Consider the following 24,752-nt stretch of genomic DNA (forward strand, 5'->3'; position numbering starts at 1 on the left):
ACTTCCTGGAAGAAAGGAACATGCTTATCGACGTACAAGATGTTCACAAATATTATTCAGGGAAGGGAACAGAGATTGAACAACCATCCTCTCCTTTAACCCCTGAAGGGGCAGAAATTTCAGGAATGGGCCTCAGAGGTGTTCTCAGCGTGCAGGGGCCGGCGTGTTTCTCCTCAGTCACACTTTGTAGAGGCGAAACCACTGCTTGGTGCCCACCGGTGCCTAAGGGCTGGGGACCTTCTCCAGGCGGTGTGTCTGGCAGTTCCTTAGCCGGACGTTAGAGCTTGTTGGAGAGGACGATGGTCTCTACAGGCCCTGTGAGCCGAGAGGCAGGGCCCCATATTGGCAGGGAGCTGGAGACATAGTGGGGCCCTTTAGGCTGGAGTAGACGGTCTGAGCAGGTGCATCTGCTGAGGGCTCCCGGGTGCCTGATGGGGGTGGAGGGAGGGCTCCCGGGTGCCTGTTTGCGGGGTGGAGGGGAGTAGCTCACAGAGGCTCTGAAGTCCTCCCACATCCATTCAGCAGCCCCATGTCCCCACCGTTCCAAGGAGACTCCTCCACTTCCGGAAGGAATGGGGCACGTGGGGGGGAGGGCAATGCCTTGGCACTGGCCTCCTGGGTGGCAAGGCAGAGAAGGGAGAGGGGCCCTCAGCCCGGCACTCAGGCGGGCAAGCCCACCTCCCCCAGAGCAAGGCAGACTCCCTCTAGTTTGCAGGAGGGCAGAGGCTGCCCAGGAGGGGCGGAGGGGAGCAGATATTTCCCAGGAGACACGAGGAAGCAAAGGCACATCCATGTAAGGGGTCGGACGGGAGGGCACAGCTGAAGAGAGGTGGTTGGGCCACACCCTCCATGGGGGGGTGTGTCATTTTCCGAGTTAGAAGGATGGACTGAGTCTAGACTGGATGGAGAGCCGCAAAGACCAGTGCCTTGGAGAAGAGAAACCAGGTGCCGAATGTGGCCGAGTGCGAGATCAACGGGAAAAAGCCAGAGGGTCATGGTGGACCACAAGCTGAGCCAGCGCTGGCACCGTAGCCTCTGTGTCGTAAACAGTCGATGGAGGTACCTTTGGGAGACTGCCAAGTCTGGACGCCTCCCTCTCTTCCCCAGCCTGATGGCCCGGGCCCGGGGAGATGTGGCTGGGATCTGGGCTGACCCACAAGCAGTCCGCTTGCTGCAGTCTCGGGAGGAGCAGGGTCCATGCAAGTGGGAGATGGGCCCCTGTCTGAGGTCCACCCGTGTCTCCTGCTTCCACCCCACGCAGAGGTGAGGCCGCATTTGGGGCAGAGCATCGTATAGACCAATGCCCACTCAGCCCACAGACGGGAGAAGACTTAGCTTCTCTGCCCTGAGAGGCGCCTCTTCTCTCTGTTGGCCCCAGAAGCACCGGATCTCATTCCTTGGGCTCTTTCTGTGAGTGTGTGAAAGGTTCCCAGGAGACTCGGGCCTTGAGGGAGACGCTGAATTTAAAAGGATTTAGATGCATCAGGAAGAAGCACGTTAAAGGACTTTGCTGAGTTAGTTCAAGGCATTTGTCGGTCACTCTGTTTATCCTGGAGTGAACAGAAGTAGCAAATCTCTCGCAGAGCTGCAGCCTCACCCTGACATCCGCACGTGGCAGACTTCAGTAACTTCCGTGTCCCTCACGCCTCCCAAGTGTCCCTGATGTTAATGCAAAGCGTGTCATGCTCGGCCAGGCAAAAAAGGACAGCGGCGAAAACTCGGAAAGAGCTCCAGACGCCCGGAGACAGGGACTCGCTCCCAAATGGCCCTGATTTGCGCCGGCACTTCCTGCAGGAAAGGCCGGGCGCCCACGAGGCTCTGAGCAGGGCGCGCTCTGGGGAAGCCACCAGGGCAACATCTTCCCGGGGCGGCTGGGAAGGGCCCCCTGGGGTAGGAGCCTAATGCCACGCTGACCTGCTCCCGGAGGCTGGGGGGACGGCGAGGGAGTGAACGGCAGGTGGGCTTGAAGTAGCGCCAGGTCCGCCCCGAGGCTCGGGCACCCTGCCCTCCGCAGACGGACGAGTGACTGGAGCCCGGTCAGCTGTGTCTCTCGTGGCGCGTGCGGGTCTCTTTGTACAAACATTCCACGGAGAATCTTTTCCTGAAGTTACCGATGCCTTGATAAGGAGATCGTCACTTCCAAGGTTTCCTGAAGCTTCCTGACGCCGCTTTGTTTCTGAGCGTAGGCTGAGTTGGCCTCTATAGCAGAGCAGGGTGTCCGGGGAAGTGCGTCTGGCCCCATCCCCTCGGCCCTTCCTAGTCCCATTTTCCGGTCCCGGCAGCCACCGAGCCAGGACCCTGCAGAGGTGCAGGTGGGTGTCCCGGCTCCCGGGTGCCAGCCGCCCTTCCGGCGCCGTGGCTGCGGGCTCACGTCGAGCCCAACCAGACCCGCTTAGCCATGCCGCAGCGGAGGCGTCCAGGGGCTGCTGGGCCAGGGGAGGCCCAGATGGAGTAAAAGACCTAAAGCTGAGGCATCTCCTTGGCTTCACAGAGGCCCCTGGGCTCCACCAGAAGGCCTCGGATTCACCTGTGCGCACGCGTGTGCGTGTGTGCGTGTGCGTGTGCACGTGTGTGCAGGTGGGAGCGGCGGCCGGGGCTGTTCCAGGTAACAACTCCTCTCCCTTTGGAGACAGCCTGAATCCGAAGTGATTTTTAATAGATCCTCTCGTCTGGCCTGAAGCCCAGGGCACTTGTGACCAGAGACACAGATACGGGTGGGAAGGGGCCGGCACTGGGTGAGGGTGGCGGAGGGTGGGAGGGGTGGTTGTACTCACCCGACAACCACAATGATAAAATCCAGCAAGTTCCAGCCGTTGCGGAGGTAAGCATTGGGGTGAAAGAGGAGCCCATAGGCTATGACTTTTAAAAATGCTTCCACAGTAAAAATGATGAGAAAGAGATACTCCACCCGTTCCTAGGAAACACAAGTAGAAGAGAGAGAAGAAGTCATTAGACTGGGGATTTGGAAAGTTCTGACCCAGCAGGTCCCCCAAGGTGGTGGAGGAGAAGGGGGCCCCTCCACGGTCAGATCAGGGGGACCCCCAGGCCACATCCTGAGCCCCACGGTCCATCCCACAGGAGAGCTCTGATCCACTGGGCAGGAAGGGGGTTTTTAGTCTTCAAATGTTAAAATGCAGAAATTAGGGTGGTGAAAAATCGCACATCTTTGAGAAACATCTTAGTTAATCAGTGAGCAGTTCCTTGTACTTCTCAGAAGAGAACTCACGATGCCTTATCTAAAGGGGACCCAAGGGTGCCGGGACGGGAGCTGGTGCTGAGAAAGGGCTGAGACAGAAGGGCAGGGAAAGTGCCACAGTTCTGAGTCACAAACCCTGAAGCTACAGCTGGGGTCTCTGATACCCAGCCACCAAGAAGCAGAGCATGGAAACCTCCGCCAGCCGCTGAAACAGAGGCAGCTGCCCACGTGCGCTGACCCCGACCTGGGAGAGCTCTCTTCCTTGAGAAAATAGAACTCTCTGTGCAAAGAGCGAGACCAGGTCAGCAGGGACCCCAGCATTTCCAGGATGAGGGCGGGCACTGGGTGGGGGAGGGGCGGTGCTCTTCCCCTCTCCCCACTCTGTCCTTTCCAAGAGGGCTCTGCTGTGGGATGTGGCCCTGTCCCTGGAGCCCACGCTTGGCAGGACTGACTCCGGCTGGTTAGAGCCGACTCAGGGCTGAGTCACCGGCTCCCCACCGTCCCCAGCAGCCGCTCTCCCACACTGTCCCCGGCGCAGAGCCTTCGAGGCCCCGCAGGCAGAGGCGGCCGTGGCCTTCACACACCGATGCTTCGCGCTCGTGTCCGCGGGAGCCTCCAGGAAGCTCCCACCTCAGACCCCAGACCCGGCTTCCCCTCCTCTGCAGGTCAGGGGGGGCTCACTGAAGACCCCAGGTCCCACGCCCACTGTATCCCTAGAAGGCTTACGGCCTGCCGCCCACCCTGCTGGGAGGGGGTGCTCCGAGGCCTGGGGCCCTGGGGCCCTGATGGGGAGCCCTGCAGGGAGGTCAGCTTGGTCCCAACGCCCCCCGTGCTCTGCCCATCTGCTCTGCCCACCCTCCCCGACCCCTGCGACGTTGAGCGCGTGCTGGCCTCACCCAGACCAGCTCAGGATGAAGTTTGGGGACACAAAGTTAAAAAAGGGAAGAACCCCGGGCCCCACCCAGACCTACTGGAGGAGATCTTCTGGCTATGGAGCCTGGAAGTGCACATTCCAGACCATTCCCGGGTGTCTCTGAAGCACCTGAAGTTTAAGAACCACTGGTCCACGTGCTGAGGAAGGCCCAGATAAGCGGTAACCATGGGAAGGGGATGGAGGCGGGACTCCACCAGCATCGCCGAGGCAGGCCTGTCCTTACCTCCTACCCATTCTGTCACCTTGAAGTCGGTCTGGGACGTGGCTTCCCAGGGGTCTGCGACCCAGGAACAAACCACCGTGCGTGGGACCTCTGGTCTTTAAAAAGTAGGTGATGTTGGGTAAAAATGTACATCAGGACCGTGTTGAAAGGGAATGCATGTTCCAAAAGGGCGCGACACACCTGAGGACGACTGTGGAAGGTGAGCTGTCCAGCCACTCAGCCCCCGCCCCCAAGACCATTCAGAGCGTCCACGTTCAGGCCCAGATGACAGGGCCACCTCCTCTGCACCCCCAGAAACCTCTGCGGAAATTCACAAAGTTGGAGCAGGGATGAGAAGGGAAACGAACGTAAGCCGGGTACCCATTTGTGTCAGGGGCTTTCATGTGTTCACCTGTGTGCTGGCTGCCTTCATCCCACCATCCCTGCGTCCAGTCACACGTTACTGGTGAGGCACAACCAGCTGAGTCACTGCACAGTGATGCTGGAGACCCCTGTGCGTTGTCTGCACAGTGAGCTCTCTGGGACAGGTAGCGACCCAGCTCGCAATACCCCTTCCCCACGGCAGGGAGGTCAGCCATACCCCAGGGCTCCGAGTGTCCTGTGTGCTGGGGGGCCGGCATCTCAGACAACTGCTAAAACAGCTGCACTCCCAGCCCCACCTGCCTGGCACCAAGCAGTTCCCTCGTCTGCGAGGCTGCCTTCCCTTCCCGATTCCTCTATGAAAAGAGAAAGCCGTGGGGGAGGAGGGGTCCCGGGTCCTTCCACTGCCGTGCAGGCCCACGCTGCAACCCGGCGGCGTCCTAGACCTGGTGCACCTCCTGTGAGACGGAGGACTTGGGGACGTGTGTCTTCTTCTCTTGTTGACCCTCGGCCTTTGTAAGTTTCCCCCATAAGGCCCACTCCCTAATCCACACCATGTGACATCACAGGTGGGGACCAGAAGGAGGCACGGACATGGCAGTGAGTCCTTCACTCAACCATCACGGACATGTTTATGTGCTGGAGAGTCAAGAGAAGGGCTCAGAAACTGACCTCCAGGAGCTCTGGGGACAGTGGGGACAGATGGACAGATTCCAGTACAGCAGGCAAGCCGTGCCCTGGAGGGAAGGCTCGGAGGATGGAGAGCTGTCAGGTGAAGTGGGTGGGTCAGGCATCCGGTGGAGAGAGAGGTAAAGGGGGGAAGTGTGGAGGCCGTGGCTGGAGAGAGGCCGGGAGGGGACGGGCTGGAGAGGTGGGCCGGAGCAAGGGGACTGGGGGCTCTGGGGCCAGGCCTGGACACTTGGCTTCCGTTCTGAGGAGACGGCGGCCCTGCTGTGGCGTGCACTGCCGTCTGGCGCTGTCACGATGGGGCGATCGGGCGGGGGTGGCCCACGCAGAGATCGTGGAGGCTTGAGCCGAGGCTGAGACGGGGGACTGGAGATAAGCAGGGGCACCTGGGGCACAGAAGGCGTGTGATTTGCTTCCTGGCTGCACGTGGGGGTCGGAGAAGAGGCAGGGAAAGAAGGGCGCGGCCCCCCCAGGGTTTCTAACCCAGCGACTGTGGGTGGAAGAGCCCCTCGCTGCAGTGGGGCCTTGAGGAAGAGGTGGGGTCCTCGTTCTGTACTCAAGGCGGAGCTCCTGGACTTGGACGCAGAGGTGGGCTCGCACAGAGCTGGCCTCGCAGGGGCGGCTGGACGAGGTGGCCCTGGAGAGCGTGTGGACCACAGGAGAGCTGAGGCTGGGGTCCATCCCCTACGGGACGACTCAGCCCAAGGGAGCGCTTCCGCAACCTGGGAATTGTCTCCCAGGAGAAGTGACAGGGTCCTGCTTAAAGCCGTGGGGTCTGAGAGATAAAAGGACCTCAGAGGTTATCTAAGTAACCTCCCGGCCGGAAAGACTAGGACACCGATAAGATAAGGCCGGGGAGGTACATGTGGAGGACGCAGGAGGAGTGGGACTTCCTGACCCGATGCCCAAGGTGCATTCGTTTCTTTGCCCCCCGGGCCCCGCTTACCCCCTAAGACACGAGTGGGTCAGACTCCTCAGTGCAAGGTTTAAGGGTCTGAGACGGAACCGAGGAGGGCCCAGGAGCCAGGAAGAAGGGTCCGGACAACGCAGGGAAGGAGCAAGGGCCTGTCGTCACCAAGTGTGGGGCACAGTCACCTGTGAGGTGGGTGAGCGTGTGTGTGCATGTGAGTAGCACCGGTCTCGTGAGCAGCGCGGTATCCACTCGAACGTTAGAGGCACGAGCGTCCTTACAGAATTAATCCCAACCCTCTCTTCAGAACCAAAAAACAAACAAGAAAACGTAAACAAGTGAAACAGCTTGGTCATCCTTTCAAAACACTGTGTGTTGCCATAGAAACGTCCGGGGGCGGAGAACAGTGCAGCTGTGGAAGCTGACGTCCGGGTGCCTCTGGCCTCATGGGTTCACACTCCTCACGGCCTCCTCGGGCCTGGTTCTGGGGGTCACAGAGCCCTGAGAACGCACCAAGGTCCAGCACGGGACCCGCCGCTTCTGTGATCTCGGGAACCCCGGCAACTCTGGAAGCCACCCTGGGGCAGCCTGATTCCGGGCCCCACTGTGGGTCGAGGTTGAAAAGCCTGGAGGAGGCGCGAGGACAAGGCTGGGACGCGCCAGACGCAGCCACGCACAGCTGCGGGGGGGCGGAGGGGACGCCCAGGGCTCCCGAGGACCCTCCGCCGCCTCCGGCTGGAGTGGGGACCTCGCCGCTCAAATGGCTCCATCTCTTCCCCTTCCCAGCACCTCCCCTTCCCTGCCGACGCTATTCCCCAACCCCGCCCGCCCTGTGCGTCCTTTCCTCGTCACCCTGTCCCCACCCCTCCCCTCTCCCTGCTCTCTCCTTAGGGCCACTACTGGCACCCGGGCCCACGTCCACCCCCAGGTCTGACCCACTGAGGGGATTCAGAGGAGGGAGCGCCTCGGTTCCCAGGGGTCACGAGGTCTCCCGGATGCCTGTGGGCTGGTAAGGCCCTGGGGGGCACAGGCCGTCGGAGCTTTCCGCTTTCCTCACGTCCACACATCCTGCCCTTCAACCGCACTGTAAGCCTCTTCACGGCAGACTCAGTTATCTGTGGGTGGTAACAATCTTGATTCTGACACAGAATGGCCCTGTGTAACTTTGGGAAATCACGTTACCTCCCTGGTCTGTTTCTCATCTGTAGAAAAGCTAGTTAAGCATGAAAAAAAAAAACCCCAAAAACACGATGCTGCTGAGAGCCCCGGGCTCCCCAGGGCTGCTTTGGGAGCGGGTACAGGTCGGGGGGGGGGGCGCTGACAAGGTGGGGCTTCCGCCCTGCCCCCGCCTTGAACCAGAGCGCGGCCACTTTAACCCGAGGACCCTACACAGCTGAATCAAGTCTGGGGAACCCACAGGATGGGGTGTGGACAGAGAACACACACAAAAAAGACGCAGCCATCTCTTCCTGACCAGTCTGGGTGACTCTTGTTGGCTTTATATTCTGGGTTCTGCCTGAGATTTTATTTGAGAAGAGGAATGAGTGCTTTTTTTGTTTTGTTTTCTTTTTTCCTGGTTTTCTTAGAACTTGGAATACCACTTCCAAAGTGGTAGAAGACTCCAAAGCCTCTCCAGAGTTCTCTGTCAAGCTCGTCCCTGGTCTGTGTGCAGCTCTGCACGAGGCACAGTCAGATTCCCAAATGTGGAGAGGAACAAAGACTTCCTGTCCTTGCTGTTCTGAGGATCCCTATAAACACAGACAGGTTTGATAACGAAAAATCCTTCATTAACGAGACTATTAATGTGTGTGCTTTAGGAGAACACAACATTCCCTCCTGGTACGGGAAGCCGGTGCCAGGGGAGAGCTCCCTGGACCAGGCCATCGGGGAGCGCCTGCCAGGTCTGTTCACGTATGCATGCTCACGTCTCTTCAAGTATGCGTGTTTCTGCACACGTGCACACACACGCACGTGTGGCGCAGCTGGGCGATGCCCACCGTCTGTGTTAAACAGCATGTATCTGGCTCTGTAACAGACCAGCTGTGGAAATTCACACTCAGAGAGCTTTCCTTCCATCAGCGGCTGAAGAACTACACAGAATGTGGCGAATACACGCACAGAAGGATACTAGTCAGCCCTGAAAAGGAATAAAGTTCTGACACGCGCTGCAACATGGGTGAGCCCTGAAAACACTGTGCTAAGAGACAGAAGCCAGTCCTAAAAGGACAGAGATGTATATGATTCCACTTCTGTGAAACACCCAGAACGGACAAATTCATGGAAACTGTAGATTAGAGGTTCCCAGGGATGGAGGAGGAGGGAACCGCTTCGGGGAATGAAAAACTGTGGGAACAGCGGTGATGGCTTCACAGCATTGTGAGTGTAATTAATGCCACTCAAGTGTACACTTTAAAATGGTTAGAATGGCAAATGTTGTTATATTTATTTTCTCACAAAGGAAAAAAAAGGAAGCATTCCTTTGGATGTTAAAGATTTTCTAACCATCAGGGGTCTTCATCTAAAGCTACCTGAGGCCACGGTTGAACCTGTAACACGTACCCCCTCCCTGGGATCATCTGTCAGGAAATCGCCAGCACAGCCGTTTGTTGAGAGAGCTGGTGGAAGGCTGGGGCCCTGGGATGGGGGACAAGGGGGTGGGCGGGGAGGCGGGAGGCGGCTGAAGACAACGCCTTCAACTTCACAGTTTTTCCAGGCAGGCCCTTCCCAAGGGCTTTATGGTGGTTCAGGCGGTCTGGCCTTAACACCCAGGGCCCCTGTAAAGCATGAAGGGGCCGGACAAACCACAGGATACCTAAGAGTGAAGCAGCCTCGGAAAGAACAGTCACCTGTTTGTCGAGGCTGGTGGCCCCGGAGGCTGAAACTCTGCCAGGTCACTGGTCTCACAGGGGATCAGCCTAAAGAAACGGAAGCTCTCCTCCCGTAGAGCGTGCTCTGCCCTCGCCCGTGACGCCAGGTGGCCGTGACTCATCCACTTGTGAGACCCTCAGCTCACGTCTCCTCTGGAGGCTGGCCTTGCCCCCCTAGGAGGGTCAAGCGGGCGGCTCAGCTGTCCAGGTGCCGGCCTGCCCTTCGCCAGCCCGTCCCCCAGACGGCATCTCTGTCCGTCCCCCGGGCCCCTTCCTCGGCTGGTTCTCAGCTGTCAGCCCCCAGGGCAGACCTGGCCTGCCTGCGTGCTCGGTGGTGTCCTGCACCGTTGTCACGGGCTGCTGATCCTCCCCTTGGAGTTCACGGGTGGCCACGTGCCCCTCCCCCGCGGCTCGAGGGCTGCCATCCTGCCAGCGGGCAGCACAGGCTGTCAGGGCGCCGCCAGTCCCCTCTCTCCCAGGACGTCACTGGCTCCGGGACATCACCTTTGCTTTGGGTAATGGAGCAGAGCGGTGACAGGTATTCCCACTCAGAGCTGAAGTGCTTCTGGAGACAAGGGGGCACTTGCTTAATGACCTGTGGCTAGCGTGTGGTTTCCCAAATGGATGCGGCAGCGGCCTCAAAACGCTCTCCTAAATGCCCACCTTCTTGCGAGGAAGCAGACCAGCGCGGCACAGGGGAACAGACCCCCTTTTCTGCCCGTCCCCACGGCTTGTCCCCCTCCCGCCCCCATCACTGTTTGGGTGTTAAGGCAGCTTCCTGACTGGCCTCATTGGCATCCAGGCTGATTCTCTGCCTAACCAACCCCCCCGTGCCACCCCCGCCCCGGGCCCGGGATGGAGTCTCGCCTCCATGGCCTGGCTCCCAGGTCCCAAGGGAACCCACTCGTCCCTGTGGCCCCATATCCGCCAGCACCCTGTGCTCCCGCCACACCAGAAGGCTCACCGCACCCAGCCCAGACGGGTGGCGAGGGCAGCCCTGCCAGGCCGGCCTTTCTCCACCCGCAAGGCCTGCTTCTCCCCTGGTCTGGACGTCTCCCCCTCCCCGGCCCCCCATGGCCCTCCGCCCGGCGCAGGGCCCTCTGCAGACACGATTCTAGCACTTACGACAATGTGTGTGTTTTCTGCAAGCTCCTCCCCTTGGGGACAGAGGCCTGCAGGGCGGAAGCAGGCCTCTTTGTCACCTTGGTTAGGAGGTGTCTTTAATCGGAGGGCAAAATGACATAGGGAAAGGGCTTTGGAGTCAAGCTGTTTCCCCGTGACGAGCCACGTAATCTTCCCAGCTGTGGCCTTGTCACCAGGAAAGCGGGAAGTTACACAACTCCGGCGACTTGGGGATTAGGAGTCACAGTGTGCTCTGGGATGGCTCAGCTGCCATCGCGGCTCTGCACCCACCATGGACCCCGGCTCTGCACCCACCATGGACCCCGGCTCTGCACCCACTATGGACCCCGGCTCCGCACCCAGCATGGCCCCCGGCTCCGCCCCTGGCTCTGCAGCAGGTGCAGCGGGGGTTCCTCACGCGTCTGTGGGGCTCGCGCCCCCTCCAGGCAGCTCTGTGTGTCCCCAGAGGTCCCACCTGGGCCGCTCTCCAGCGCCCACAGCACCAGCCCTCTGCCCGTCCCCTCTTCCCTCCTGCACACACGGGCCTCCAGGACCCTCAGCAGGTAGCATGACCCACTTTTGAGCTACTTCTGAGCCTCTTGACTTCAACACAAACTGGAGCCCGAGGCCTCACATCTGTTTTCTATTATTGACACAACTTCACAACCAAACCAGAAACTTCTCTGAGCCCGTTTGCCAGGTTCCATGCCTTCTGAATGCTCCTGGCCCCGACCCCCAGCCCTGGATCCACAGCCGAAGGGACCCCAGACCCCCAGCCACGAGCCTTTCCCTGGAGGCTCTGGGAACCCCACAACCCTTTGCCTCCTGAAGTGACGTATTTCAGCGGCCTGGACGAGGTGACTGACGAAAGCAGTGTCCTTCGGGAGCGAGAGCGTGGGTTCAGGAGGCTTGAGGACCTGGGGTAAGTTCCACAGCGAGAGCGTAAGGGATAGGACATTATAGTTTATGAGGAGCCTTCCATTTTATGTTGAGTGTCACGACCACTTCGTGAAGCAGGAAGGCAGGTAATTTCTTCTCCTCTACTTCTCTCACCCCACTTTCTTTTCCTCCTCACACCACCCCCAACACCATCACCACCATCTCCTCCACCCCCATCACCATCACCACCATCTCCTCCACGATCGTCACCATCACCATCTCCACTGCCGGTGCTTCTGTCATCATCACCACCACCTCCACCACCATCACCACCATCACATGACTGTCACCAACACCACCGTCTCCTCCTCCTCTTCCATCACAGCTGCCATTAACAGCCGAGTCGGAGCCTGGATGCATCAACTCTAATCTTAACAGTAACCGCATGATGAATAAAGAATGTTCTCTCCATTATACACAAGAGGACGCTGGTGGGAGAGGCTGGGTAACCTCTACAACGCCCTGCAGCTAGGGAGCATGGAGCCGGGAGTCACGTTTTCCCCACTGTTTGGGGTGACAGGACGGACGGACCCCTTCACCTGGCACCTCTGCACTGGGGCTTGGCTGGGGCCACACTGAACATCTGATTTTTGTCGAAAGCCAGTGGCGTTCTGCAAGGGTTTGACATGTAGCACCCGCCTGGCCCCGGGCCCCCACTTCCCACTGATGGCGTGTGGACATGCGGCTACAGAGCAGACCCCGCACTCTCCTCCAGCTCCTGGCCACACCTGTCAGCACCTGTGGGGGACGCTGTAGACAGGCTGCAAGCCAACCGCCGGTCTAACCCCGCTGAGGTTCTCTCCTCCAGCCCTGCAGTGGAGTCGGAGACCCTGCAGCAGCCGGGAGTGGGGCTCTGAGAGTGTGAACCGGAGCGGGACAGAGCCGAGGGAGAGAAGGGGCCACGGCAGAGGCAGGTGATGTAGGAGGGAGGTGGGGGACAGGGGACTTTCAAACGTGACATCAAGACTTCAGGCAGACTGGCAGAATGGGGTCGGATGCGCCACGCAGAGGTTGGCCACATCACCGTCGCTCTGGACTGCGGTTTCTCCATCCACCAAATGTGAGTTTGCCCGGATGTCCTCCACCCTTCTGCCCGTGTCCAGCTAGGATTCCTTAATGCTGACCAATCTGAGTTTTAAACTTTAGGTCTTCCACACCGACTGCACCTTGGCCGAATCACTGGAACTTCAGAGGCCTCCTTCTCCTTGGCTATAAAGTGGAGATAATACCTTCCTATCAAGACTCCGTAAGAACCGAGGGGAAATGCACGTGAACACGTTAAATGGGAAATACTTAAATGTTCTGCCCCCGAACCCCCCGTGATTCTGAAATCCTTGGCATCTGAGACAGTGAAGGTGATTGGAGACATCGGCGGGTCGGTGCTGAAGGCGTGGGTTTGAGAAACGATCTGTGCAGGTGAAGCTGTGACGGTTCCATGAAATCCGTGATCAGAGAACAGAGGCTGAGGGTTCAGGGAGGGGACGCCGGCCAGGGGGGCCCAACACCGTCACCATGTTTGCCATGTCCATGTACGTACAATACTGTTCACTGCATACTGTTTCCTTCCATCAACTCGCTTTTCTTATATGAACACTTAGAAAGGAGTTTTTTTTTAATCAGAAGTATCACGAGTGCTGCTTGCCATGATAAAGGATGTCAGTAAAACCATTAACCATGTTTGTCCATGTGCTGCCTAAAATTGGCCGACATGCCACCCAGGTACACGTCACACTTGGGGAAGATCTGGGCTCGAGGCCTGTCCCTGGCAAGGGCCACCGTGACTCCATGTGGCTCCAGACGTGGGAGGAAGGAGGGGCCCCCTTGGGAGAAATGGGGGGCCGATGTCGTGTTCCAGGAAGAGCTCTGTGGACTCGGGCTCCCCGCCTCTGGGGCCGTGCACTGGCGCGCGCACCTGCGGGTCACCTGTGGGAGGGGGTTCAGGGGCTGCGCTCAGGTGGAGTTGGCTGCATCCCCTTCAAGGTCACATCCTCACCCCCTGGGCGAGTCCCGCACTCGGCGGTGGGTTACTTCTGACGAGATTACTTCATCATCTCGTCTTCGGTCAGATCGTGGGTCCTTCCTGGGCAACCGCTTGTCTTATATTTAGACTCAGCCCCGAACCCAACGTCGTCCCAGGCTGTATCTCTGCTGCTCACTGATGGATGACACTTGGAATTTGACAAGGATCTGAAATTAGCCGTGCGGGTTGGCTCTCCCCAGTGTCCTGTCCCCCAGCCTCGCGTGGTGTCCTGGGTCCCCCCGCTTTTCCATGGGGACTGACCTCATTTTCCAGTCCCCAAAACAAATGCTTTCTAGAACACGAGTCAGAGAGACACACCCAAACCAGAGCAGGTAAAACCCCTCTCGCCAAATTATGACGTGATTCCCGAGCCTCCCGGGACTTTAATGAGTGACCTCCATCTGTCCTGGGCACTGGCCTCGGATAATCCAGCTCCCTGTCCTCTCAGCCGTCACCAAGGCCTTCAAAGTGGACCACGGAGCTGGCGGCAGTGACGACACAGATGAAAAGTGTAGCGGTGCAAAGGAGGGCTGGCTGCAAAGGTCACCGTCAAGTGTCTGCTCCCCTGCCCGTCCTCTGGTCAGCTCTCAGAGGCCGAGGTGGGGTCAGCCCTGTGTACTCACACCCCACCTCGGCCGAGCCCCTTTCTTTCCTGTGATCTTGAGCATTTTACTTTCTTATCGCAAAGATAACAAAATTCATGTTAGACACTGAAGACGACTCTGAGGTGAAAAAAGGAAAATGAAGACGCACACCACCACTCCCCCCACCCCGAGGGGCCTGTGGCTGGCGTTTCGTCACCTGCGGCCAGCCTGCTTCCCCTGTGTGTCCAAAGTGGTCATCGCACTGCTCATATTATTTGAGAACCTCCCTTATCTTTGTTTAACACAGGTTTTGAACGTACGCTGTACGCTGTCTCCAGTGTCACCCTCAATCGCCTCCAGACCCCAGCAGCAGGACGGGGCGGGGCCTCGTTTGCCTGTCTCCTCCGCCTGTGCTGACCTGGCTCAGCCCTCGGGCGGCTGCGGGCGGCGGGTGCAGAGGGGCTCCTGGTGGTCGGCAGCGGGGGGCACAGGGCCCCAGCAGGCAGCCCCGCGCAGCTCCCGAGATTCTGGGGCTCACGCACCACTGAAAAGGACCGGACATCAGTGCTGGGAGGGGTCTTGGTGACACTGAGTCCCCCATTTCCTAGGGAAACGAGGGGACACCATTCTGTCGTCTCACGATGGGTTAGGGGCAGTAGGCAGGCCTGAGCCCCGCTCGGGGGGCAGGAGGTGGGCCCCACGGGGGCCCTGAGGCTTCTGGAGCCCCCAGACGAGGGAGACGGCGGCGGGGTGGAGGGGTGGTCTTGGAGCCACGGGGCCTGTGCCGTGCGCCCTTCAGGGCCCTGGTGCCCCGGTGCCCCACGCTCTTCCCTCGGACGCTCGCCCATCCTGCTCCTTTTCCTTTCGGGGGTGTCAGGAAAACCCCTTCCATCGGGGATGTCCTTCCTCCTTTGATGGGTGAGGGGAAGAGGCGGCTGTTATTCGCGGAGCCTCTCCAGCCTGAGAACACGTGGCCCTGGGACCTGGGACGGGGCTTCGGCCCTGGGGGCCTGGCGTCTGCGCCTCACTCCACACAGGACTCAGCCCCCCGCACGTGCGCACAGCTCCCCGCCCGGGCCTCCTAGAGTGCCACCGCCCTCTCCATCTCCCCGTCCCCAACACACCATTCCCTTGAGGCATTTTTAGCCAAGACGCCAAACATCCAAGGAGGAAGAAGCGAATCTGTCTCATGCACGTGAGAACAGCCGGTCCCCAACCCGGGCCTCTGCCTCCCTCCCACCCTCCCACCACCCCCCCCGCCCCGCTGTCTTTCGTGGCCCCTCTGCCCCTCCAGCCATCAGCCCCCGGCTCCCCCTCCGTCCCTCTCAGACCTTCTCCCTCCACCTGAGGGACGGGCAGCGTCCACAGGGTCACACAGCAGTTCAGCTAATTGGCTATTTCTTGCAAATTGCTTAAAAGGTGTGCAGACCCACTGAAAATGGAAAAACACAGAGCCGTGAGCATCCACCTGTGATGCTGAGGAAGGCACCCCAGCCCGTGCGGGTGTGGACGGGGCGTTTCCTGACCTGTGCGGACCCACAGAGAGAGCCCGGTTACCCAGGAAGGGCCAACATCCCGAGTGAGGGGAGAGCACAGAGGGCTTGGTCCCCTCCCCCAGCCGTGGAGCCCATGAGGGCGGCGATGGCCTAAATACAGTCCTCATGCCGCTATGTCCTCTGCCGGAAGGATGTGAGGTGAGGAGGGAGGCGTTTCAGCTCCCAGCTCGTGTTCAACCGGTGCCAGGTGGGCAAAATAGCTCCCTAAACACGGTCTCCATTTTTCCTATTATTCTGCTTGCTGCCTCTGAGTTGTGGATAGAAATCCTACGGTAGATGGGGACAACGAATGCTGGGGTCACAGACAGACCCCGGGTCCTGGTGCCTGAGAAGAGTCCCCTTCATGCCAGTTACAAGCTGGTTACCTCGATGACGACCACCAACACCACCAATAACAACAAGAACTAAGGTTACCCTGTGTGTTCTCAATCCCGACCCTGATCCCAAATCCCTTGCACGAATTACTGAATGATTTTCTTCCTTCGTCACGACATCACGATGCCGGCAGATCAGCCCTCACCGTGGATCAGGAGGTTGAGACATGGAAGGTAGGTCCGCTCGCCCAGACCACACAGACTCTAAGAGCCGTGGCAGGGCCTGACCTCGGGCCCCTGAGCCCAGAGCGCGGGTCCTTAACTTCAGCTTTAACTCTTTCATCCATAGAAGGAGGAGCATGGAAACAGCCTGCGTCGTGTGCTGGTGTCCACGTACGTGGACGTGCTCTGTGAAGTGCTGTGGAAATACTGGCGGGCATCACCCCAAAGCTTCCCTTTGGGGCAGGGAGGACCACCTCATAAAATCAGCGCAGGACCACAGAATCTCAGGGGAGGAAGGGGGCTCCAGTGTCCCGTGGGGGGACGTCCACGCGACACAGGACTAGACACAAGACTGAGAGGCCCCGTGAGTGACCTGGCTCAGTGTTAGATAGAAGTGACCCCCCCCGAGATGACCAGAGCGGTGCTGGCTGCAAACCCCCATCTCCTGACCTTCGTCCGGTGCTCAAGCTGCCCCCCACCTGGCCTCCCCGGCAGACACCGCTCAGCCATCACCATGAACTCACCTGCTGACCCACAACATGACCTCAGCATCCCTCTCCACACAAGGGCCATCGACGCATCGGTGCTGACACAACCTGTACCCTCCCTGTAGGATGCACAGGGTGACCATATAGTTTACCAGTCAGACAAGGGCAGCTTTGAGAGCGAAAGAGAACGCCGTGACTAATTAGTGGGGACACAGGGGGTGATCACACGGGGGTGATCCCAGGTGAACTAGAGACTGTAGTCGCCCTAATTACACCTCAGGGAGGCTCCCAAAGCGCCCACCTACTCCTTGTAGGTAAACCGACCTGAGGAAGCTTGGGAGCGTCTTCCTACTGGACAGGGCGGGTGGGGGGACTTGGGGGAAGGAGACAGTCTTGGTGAGAAAGGACAAGGTCCGCCTCGGGGTCACAGTCGTGTCTGCAGAGGTGCCACAACCAGCGGGTTATTCCCGCGCCCCCGGGGTCCCCCTCCCGGCCCGGCAGCACCACCTCAGCACCCTCCCGTGAAAGCACGTGTCTGCGATCCCCTGCTCCGGCCCCTCCACCCCACCTCCTCCTCACAGTGAATAATCGCTTGTGTGGTAGTTTAATGAGCCGGTGATGAACGCGTTTGGGCGTCTTACAGAGGCTGAATCACCTTGTTTACTCATTGGTAATTAAATCGGCAGCATCTAATTTCTGTTTGGGGAGATTTATGGGCATTTTCTGTTTCTAGGTGACAAAATTGAAAAATGAGTCTAATTACTGATGGATTTCCCCAAGAAGAGAACCAGAGAACGGTATTTCACTCACTGCCAAGTTCACTGTGCCTTAGCGCGGCCACGACAAGGGTGAATGACGGGAACGCCAGGGACCATCCAAGACCATCCTCTCGGACAACCCTGTTTCCTAAGGGGAACCCCATTTGTCCCTCAAAAAAACCACTGCTACTAAGGGGTTTTTAGAGGATATGACACTTCAAGGGTGGAAGGTTCTGACCGGGTGTGGCCTCGAAGTTGCTTTGTGACATGAGCCTAGTAAGTCTTTTTTTATTCTTTGACTTTACATTTTCTCATTTATGAAGCAGAGTTTTCAAGTCATCAAATTACTGGGCTAATTGAGCAGATGATCCCATGAAAATGGTTGCAAGCTGGTTAACAGAAAAATATTACCATCGCGCCATGTTTTATAAACATTTAGAAGCTCCCTGTAAAGTGTTTTGCTCAGTTTTACATTTCTGGACCCTTCAGGTTGGGAGGATGAGAAAAATATTCTGAGCATTTTATTCAAAGGCAAATGAAAGCGTCTTCTTGGGGTGTTAACTCTGTTAGTCACCAGATATAGTTTACCTTTTTGGCTATTGAGCATTTTTAGTCTAATCCAGGATTTGGCTGAAGTCACAGTGTCTCCTACACTTTGGGGATCGGGCGGCACGGGGGTCTTAGCGCATATACCTCGCTCCAGAACTGCTCAGAGAGCCCCCCCACCCAAAGGCCCTTCCATCCTCACAACGATCGTCAGAAACGATGTATTTTCTGCAGGTGAGGAGGCCCAGGGGTTCGGGGAAGCCGGACCAGGGGTCTCGCCCCGAGTCCCACGGAAGGCCCGACGGGGAGCAGACGGTGTCCGCTGGCCGGATCTCATGCTTCCGCGTCTCAACGTTCTCAGGGATGGTCCAGAAACCTGCCAAGGAGGCCTGCGGGCAAGTGAACAGTCACTGCGCTCCTAGTTTACAGGATACACTGAGGGCCTTGGTGACCCGGGTCCCAGCAGCAACCCTCTCCTCCATGTGGCCCAGCCCACCCCCGTTTCAGGGCTGAGACCCCAATTGGTTCGAGAGGCCTCTGTTTGGGGTGAGGCATGTTGCTTCTTTGGGCCTCAGTTTTCTAATCTGTAAAATGAATGCTCCTTCCCCTCTTCTGCCCGGGCTACGAAAAATCACATAGAGAGTTTGGTGTGCAGTTTATACGTGTGTTTCCCTGGGGTCCACAGACCATAACGGGCCCTGGGGAGTGAGGAATCCCTCAGGTCCTATGAGTGGCCCTGACTCCCATGGCAGGTGCCAAGTAAGCAAGGCCTTCCCTCCCCTGCTCCGAATGGACACATGCCCAGTTGCCACCAGCCAGACTCCCACCTTGTCCTCCGGCCTTGTCATGTTAGTTGAGGCTCAGGGCACGGTGGTTAGGAGCCCCATCTCTGGAGGGAGACCACCTGATTTTAAATCCAGGTGCTGCCATAAAGATCAGAGCAGAAATAAATGAAATGGAGAATTAAAAACAGTAGGAAAGGTCAATGAAACTAAGAGCTGATTCTTTGAAAAGATAAACAAAATTCATAAACCTTTAGCCAGACTCATCAGGAAAAACAGAGAGGACCCAAATCAATAAAATCAGAAATGAAAAAGGAGAAGGTACAACCCCCATACCACAGAAACACAAAGCATCCTAAGAGACTACTATGACTGACTCTATACCAATAAAATGGACAACCTAGCAGAAATGGAAAAATTCCTAGAAAGGTACAATGTCCCAAGACTAAACCAGGGAGAAACAGAAAATATGAACAGACCAATTACCAGAAATGAAATTGAATTAGTAATTTTAAAAACTCCCAACAAACAAAAGTCCAGGACCTGATGTCTTCACAGGTGAATTCTACTAAACATTTAGAGAATACTGTTAACACCTGTCCTTCTGAAACTATTCCAAAAAATTGCAGAGGAAGTAATGCTTCCAGAATTATTCTATGAAGCCACCATCACCCTGATAACAAAACCAGACAAAGACATCACACAAAAAAGAAAATTACAGGCCAATATCACTGAGGAACATAGATGCAAAAATCATCAACAAAATATTAGCAAACTGAATCCAACACTACATTAAAAGAATCATAAACCATTGTCAATTGGGATTAATCCCAGTGATGCAAGGATGGTACAATATCCACAAATCAATCAGGGTGATACACCACATTAACAAATTGAAGAATAAAAACCATATGATCATCTCAATAGACGTAGAAAAAGCTTTTGACAAAATTCAACATCCATTTATGATAAAAATTCTCCACAGTGTTGGTAGAGAGGGAACATAGCTCATCATAATAAAGGCCATATGTGATAAACCCACAGCTAACATCCTACTGAACAGTGAAAAGCTAAAAGCATTTCCTCAAGACAAGGATGTCCACGCTCACCACTTTTATTCAATATAGTATTGGAAGTCCTAACCACCGCAATCAGACAAGAAAAAGAAGTAAAAGGAATCCAAATTGGAAAGGAAGAAGTAAAACTGTCACTATTTGCAGATGACATGATACTATAGATAGAAAAGCTTAAAGACACTGCCAAAAAACTACTAGAGCTCATCAATGAATTCAGTAAAGTTGTAGGATACAAAATTAATATACAGAAGTATATTTGTAATAACTTTAAATGGAGTATAATCTTTAAAAATTGTGAATCACTATTACTCCTGAAACTAACATAATATTGGACATCAGCTATACCTCAGTTTAAAAAAATAAAATAAAATAAAATAAAAACTTAAAGTGCTAGAGAAGAAAATTGGAAAACGGAAAGGAGGAAAAAGGCAGAATAGACAGGAATAGAAGACACATGGGAGCAGGAAAGAAAAGTGTGACACTGTTGGAGTTCGTTTACGCCCTGAGACATCCAGGATTAAGGTTCCCGAAGCCATGCCTACGATGCCCAGGTGTCTGCCCACAGAGGGCACGTGCACGCGTGTAGCAGGAGCCCAGGGTGCACATGGGGGGGCATGTCCAACACACCTGGGAAGAAGGGCTTGTGGGGTGTGAGTCTTGGGTCCTCCTGGAAGAGTCGACCATTTGTCTATCTTCTATGCAGAAAGCGAGCCAGTGACCCAGCACCTCTGCCCGACCACAGCCAGGGTCCCACTGACCTCTGACCCCTCTGGCCAGAAGTCCCCATGAGCATGCACCCGGAGAGAGGTCTGAGCGCCAGCAGGCTCTGCCCTGGGGTGAGCGCCCTCCCCTGAGTCACCGCTCCCCACTGCTGCCCTCTCCCCCCCGCATCCCCTCGCCACCAGCGTCTGCGGAACTGACTCCACGCGCTGGGCCAGAATCAAGCTGTGGTCCAGTCAGATGCCAGGCCCTGGGGACCCGAGTTCTGATTATGTCCCTCGACATTTACTACCCTGGGGCCCGCAGATGCAGAAGCAGCGCCCCTGCCCCGGGCAGTCAAGCCCGGAGCAGGATCAGAAGGGACAGAGGTCATCACAACACGACGAGTCCCTTAGGCCGGGAGGCTTGGGGACCCCTCCCCGACCCCAGCTAGACGCAGAGGGCAACTCAGCCTCCTCCACTCTCCAGGTTCCAGGCCAGACCCTTGCACCACAGACCACGTGGCTTCTGTGATCCCAGAAGAGCTAAGAGCACCTCGGAGGACACGGGCTTTCCTCTGAGACGGCGGGTCCGGGCGGAGCTGCGTGGTGACACTCACACACCCTCTGCGGCACCTACGCCCAGGTGAGCCGCCCGGCACAGGTAAGCAGAATCGTCGGCACAGGGAGCCGGTGTCCTCCCCGGAGTTCACGCGAGACTTCGTCCTTGACCATCTCAGGAAACCCCCCCTCCCAGGTGCTGCTCACCAGGGCCCTGGACGGTGTGTCAGTCTTTTCAGGGGAAACGCTGACGCGGTGCAGCCCCGCGGGGCGAGGAGAGAAGGAGGCCCTTGGCGCCCGCCGCGCGTGAACGTGGTAAGTGAACGCGCTCCGGCCCCACGTGGCTGGCGCCGCACCGCCTCTCATCACGGGTGAGGAGCCTGCGGCCCAGGGAAGGCAAGCAGCCGGTCCAGGGCCCACGGGAGTCACCGCCGGGCCCAGGGCTTGCGCGCCGGCTCTGACTCAGTCCCACCGCGTGGCCCTCCGTCGGGGTGGTTTCATGTCCATCACCGTCTCCACGGGAAACTCTATATTCAAGTACCGGCCGATCAGGCAGAATGCAGGGAGTGGCGGGGATGGAGGGAGGGAGCGCTTCTCCAGCCCAGGGGAGGGGCCGCGCAGAGGGCCAGTGGGAGGGGGGACGGCGGGCAGGACTGTGGGGCTCGGGGACCACGTGGCGGTGGGACTTGGGAGAGACGACGGGACAGGCCGGATCTGGCCAGAAGCAGCCGTCAAAGCCCAGACGCAGCAGCTGCGGGTCGCACCGTGAGTGGTGCTGGAACCGAGGGCCTTGAAGCGGCGGTAGGAGCATCCGTCAGAGCTGACCTGAACAGCCGTCCGCGCCAGTAACTGAACCTTTCCATCTCGGGTGGTTCCATTTGACAGGCGCCATAAATTCATACGGCGGTTTACGCAGCCGTATGAAGGGAAGGGAAGGATGCAGGGGGAGGGGGTGGAGGGAGCGCGGGAAGTCAGCCTCAACTTATCAGAGTGTATGCATTCATTCATTCACTCGCTCACGCACTCAATTCACTCCACTCACACATTCACTCGCTCATTCATTCACTTGCCAGAAGAACACCGGGTGGGCCCAAGAGCTGACTGATGTTATGAACGTCTCTTTCTCCCAGCCTCCTAGCTTACACTATGAAAGTCACCTACATTTTAATTTGTTAGATTTGGGCAAACCTGCATGTTTCTCGGTCTTTCCTCAGTGCCACCGCATCTTACCGACCCCACGATACCACCGGGTAGAACCAGAACCATGTGCTGGGTCACAGTCAGCAGATTGGAGACCCCTGGGGTCGGACACTGAGTTCTTTTCCTCCAACACAGCCCCTCCTTCTGGCTTCCATCGTTTGAAAATGCAGTAAATCCTTTTGACAGGCGTCTGGTAAATATCTACCTATTTACATGTTGATCAAGATACTTATTTATTCCCTGGTTCAAAAAAGTAAGATTGCCCGCGCACTCGCCACGGGCTGGAGGTGACTGAATTAGCCTGATGGATTGGTGGCAGAGCCAGGGCTCTGAGCCGGCAGCAAAGCACCCTCGGCGGCCCGGCCTGACGCTTCCGGCCACGCCCCCGCCCTCCACGTGACTCCCACCTGCTGCCCCGCCCCCCCGGGCTCCACCCCTCAAAAGATCCAGGGAGGGCCCAAGAGGCACCGAGGGGGTGGCAGGTCACCGACTCACGCTTGGACACTTTCTCACGGGTGCCGCCCCAGGGACGGTGCCTGCCTGGGAGCTTCGCTGGGGAAGGGGCTCCACCGCGCAGCACCGGCACGCTCACCCCGAGCTCCTGGGGGCGCCCTTCTAGGGCGCTCGCCCAACTCTGCGACCAAGAAGCGGTCAGCAGAGCCCCGTCCCCACAGAGCTTCCCGCCCCCGCGTGCCTCCCACGTGCCTCTTCCCCGAGGGGCACCGCAGGAGCAGGGCTGCTTTCTGAGGCTGCATGGATGTAAAGGCACGTGGCAGGATTACAGAAGGGAGCCTCTCCGTGGGCGGGGCGGCTGCCCGGTGAGTGGTCCCCCACCACCACCCCAAGCCACCGGCGGCTCTCAACCTTTTCCTCTCCGTGATGCATCTCAGCGAGCTCCAGAGATGCCGGGGCGCCTGGTTTGGAAGGTGGAGGGCGGCCAGGCCGCCGGGTTTCTGGAGCAGCCGGAAGGCCTCGGCCAGCAGCTGGGGCAGCCTCAGGGCCGGGCAGGGCTGGACGCGAGCAGCACGGGGCTCCGGGCCTTGCTTCTCAGGGTCTGACCGGTTCTGAACGCACTGCCAGCTGAGCCACTGTAGCCGGAAGCATCAAGGCTTCTGAAGCGGTTTTCTGCGGTTTCTAACCAGGAAAGTAGAAGCAGCTCCAGCCCCGATTCTCTGATTCTAAACAGGCCTTTCCAGGGCCTCAAACCCGAAGGCCCGGAGCTCCGGCTGCCCGTGCACTGTGAGCTCTGCGGAGTTGCCCCTCCACACGATCCCGTTCACGCCCGCCCTGCCAGGGGTCCTACTGGATGCGGGCGGTGCTGGGGCTTCGCGTGCGATGATTCCGCTTTCCTCCCCCGCCCCTCCAAGTACTGGCAGCGCCTGACGTCTGTCGAGTTTCGGAGGCTGGGAAGAGGTGCGCTCCGCTGGGGAAAGCCGGAAACACCAGCACACCCACCCGGGAGGTTTGGGGGCATCACGATGGTGGGATTTACCCAGACCCTTCCCAACCGGGCAGAACAGGTCTCTCTGAAGAGTGACAGAGCCTGGCAGTCACGGAGGGGGCTGGGCTTGTCCCGCAAAGGAGAGAAAGACGAGAAAAATCCATGTCAGAGTAGAGGTGGCAAAGGACAGAGCCATCCTCATAGGGTCACCTCCTGGGAAACACACGCATGCAAATGCACACACGTGTCCGCACACACACGTGCATGCAGGCGCTCACACACACAGGGTGCGGGTGCTTTGTACTCCAGGCACGTCTGTTCTCGTTCCCTTTAAGTGTTTGGTTTTGGCTGCTTCTGCACAGTGATCCATGGAAATTACTGTTCTTGGGAGTGAACCATCATCATGAACCTCGCGGGTCCATTTCTTGAAAACCTCCTAAAGCCAGACGCCTGGGCAGTGTCGGGTGGGGGCTGGCTCTCCGCCCCTGCCTGCTGGGGACGACGGGGGGCCAGGGTCTTGTTCCCAGAGCGTGGGGTGGGAGGGGGGTCGGCCGACACGGTGCCCTACAGGGGCTGAGGTGATGCAGATTCTGTCAGACCGCGGGTGCTGTGTCCAGCCAGGCCACACTGCTCTGCAGAGACACCTGTCCCCCTGGCACACTCTTAATAGGGGCAGGACGCACAGTCCGCCATCCCATGCTGGCAGCTATAGACGACTCGGAGTCTGAGAGAGGACGGTGCTGCCAGCCTGCCGAGCCCTGGGGATGACAGTGATTCATCCCTACCCGACGGGAGATGCTCCTGTGTTTGCCCTCCTGTCTCCTGGGGCCGTCCTGCTCATCCATCTCTCCTGCCACCGGCTCCCCTCCTGCCCCATTGCCTTTCTCGCCTATTTCTCCCCTCGCCCTGACAAGGATTTGGGGCATGGCCTCGGGTCGCTTTGCCTGCCCTGGCGACAGCAAGCCCTGCGTTAGCTCTTCTCTCCGCATCGAGGGAGCACAGGTGACCTGTTCTGCTCAGGTGAGCACTTCAGCTTCAGGAAGGAAGGAGTAGAGGGGGTCAAGGGGAGATGGAAAGGAAGAGGTGAAAGAAGACCTGGGATGAAGGCACTGAACTTCAAGGGGGAAAAGGACAAAAGTCATTTATAATTTGGGTATCGCTCCAAGCACAATCGTCAATGGAAATAAAAAATTACGGTGACAAACCCAAAATAGGAATCTCGACGGAAATTCTGCACCTACTGTTCATCCACTGACAGTTCCTGCATC

At 57.8% G+C, this 24,752-nt stretch overlaps 1 protein-coding gene across 7 annotated transcripts in view; it reads right to left on the reverse strand.

The window, feature by feature from the left end:
- CACNA1C (calcium voltage-gated channel subunit alpha1 C) overlaps positions 1-24,752 on the reverse strand; it is a 556,614-nt gene that overhangs the window by 189,494 nt on the left and 342,368 nt on the right. For all 7 annotated transcript variants that reach the window (XM_082350478.1, XM_082350477.1, XM_082350479.1 and 4 more), the window contains exon 4: positions 2,775-2,914. In XM_082350478.1, the coding sequence (XP_082206604.1) occupies positions 2,775-2,914 (140 nt within the window). The remainder of the gene's footprint in view (positions 1-2,774; positions 2,915-24,752) is intronic.

This window comes from Balaenoptera borealis (genome assembly GCF_965194805.1).
Source record: "Balaenoptera borealis genome assembly, chromosome: 13".
Lineage (NCBI taxonomy): Eukaryota > Metazoa > Chordata > Mammalia > Artiodactyla > Balaenopteridae > Balaenoptera > Balaenoptera borealis.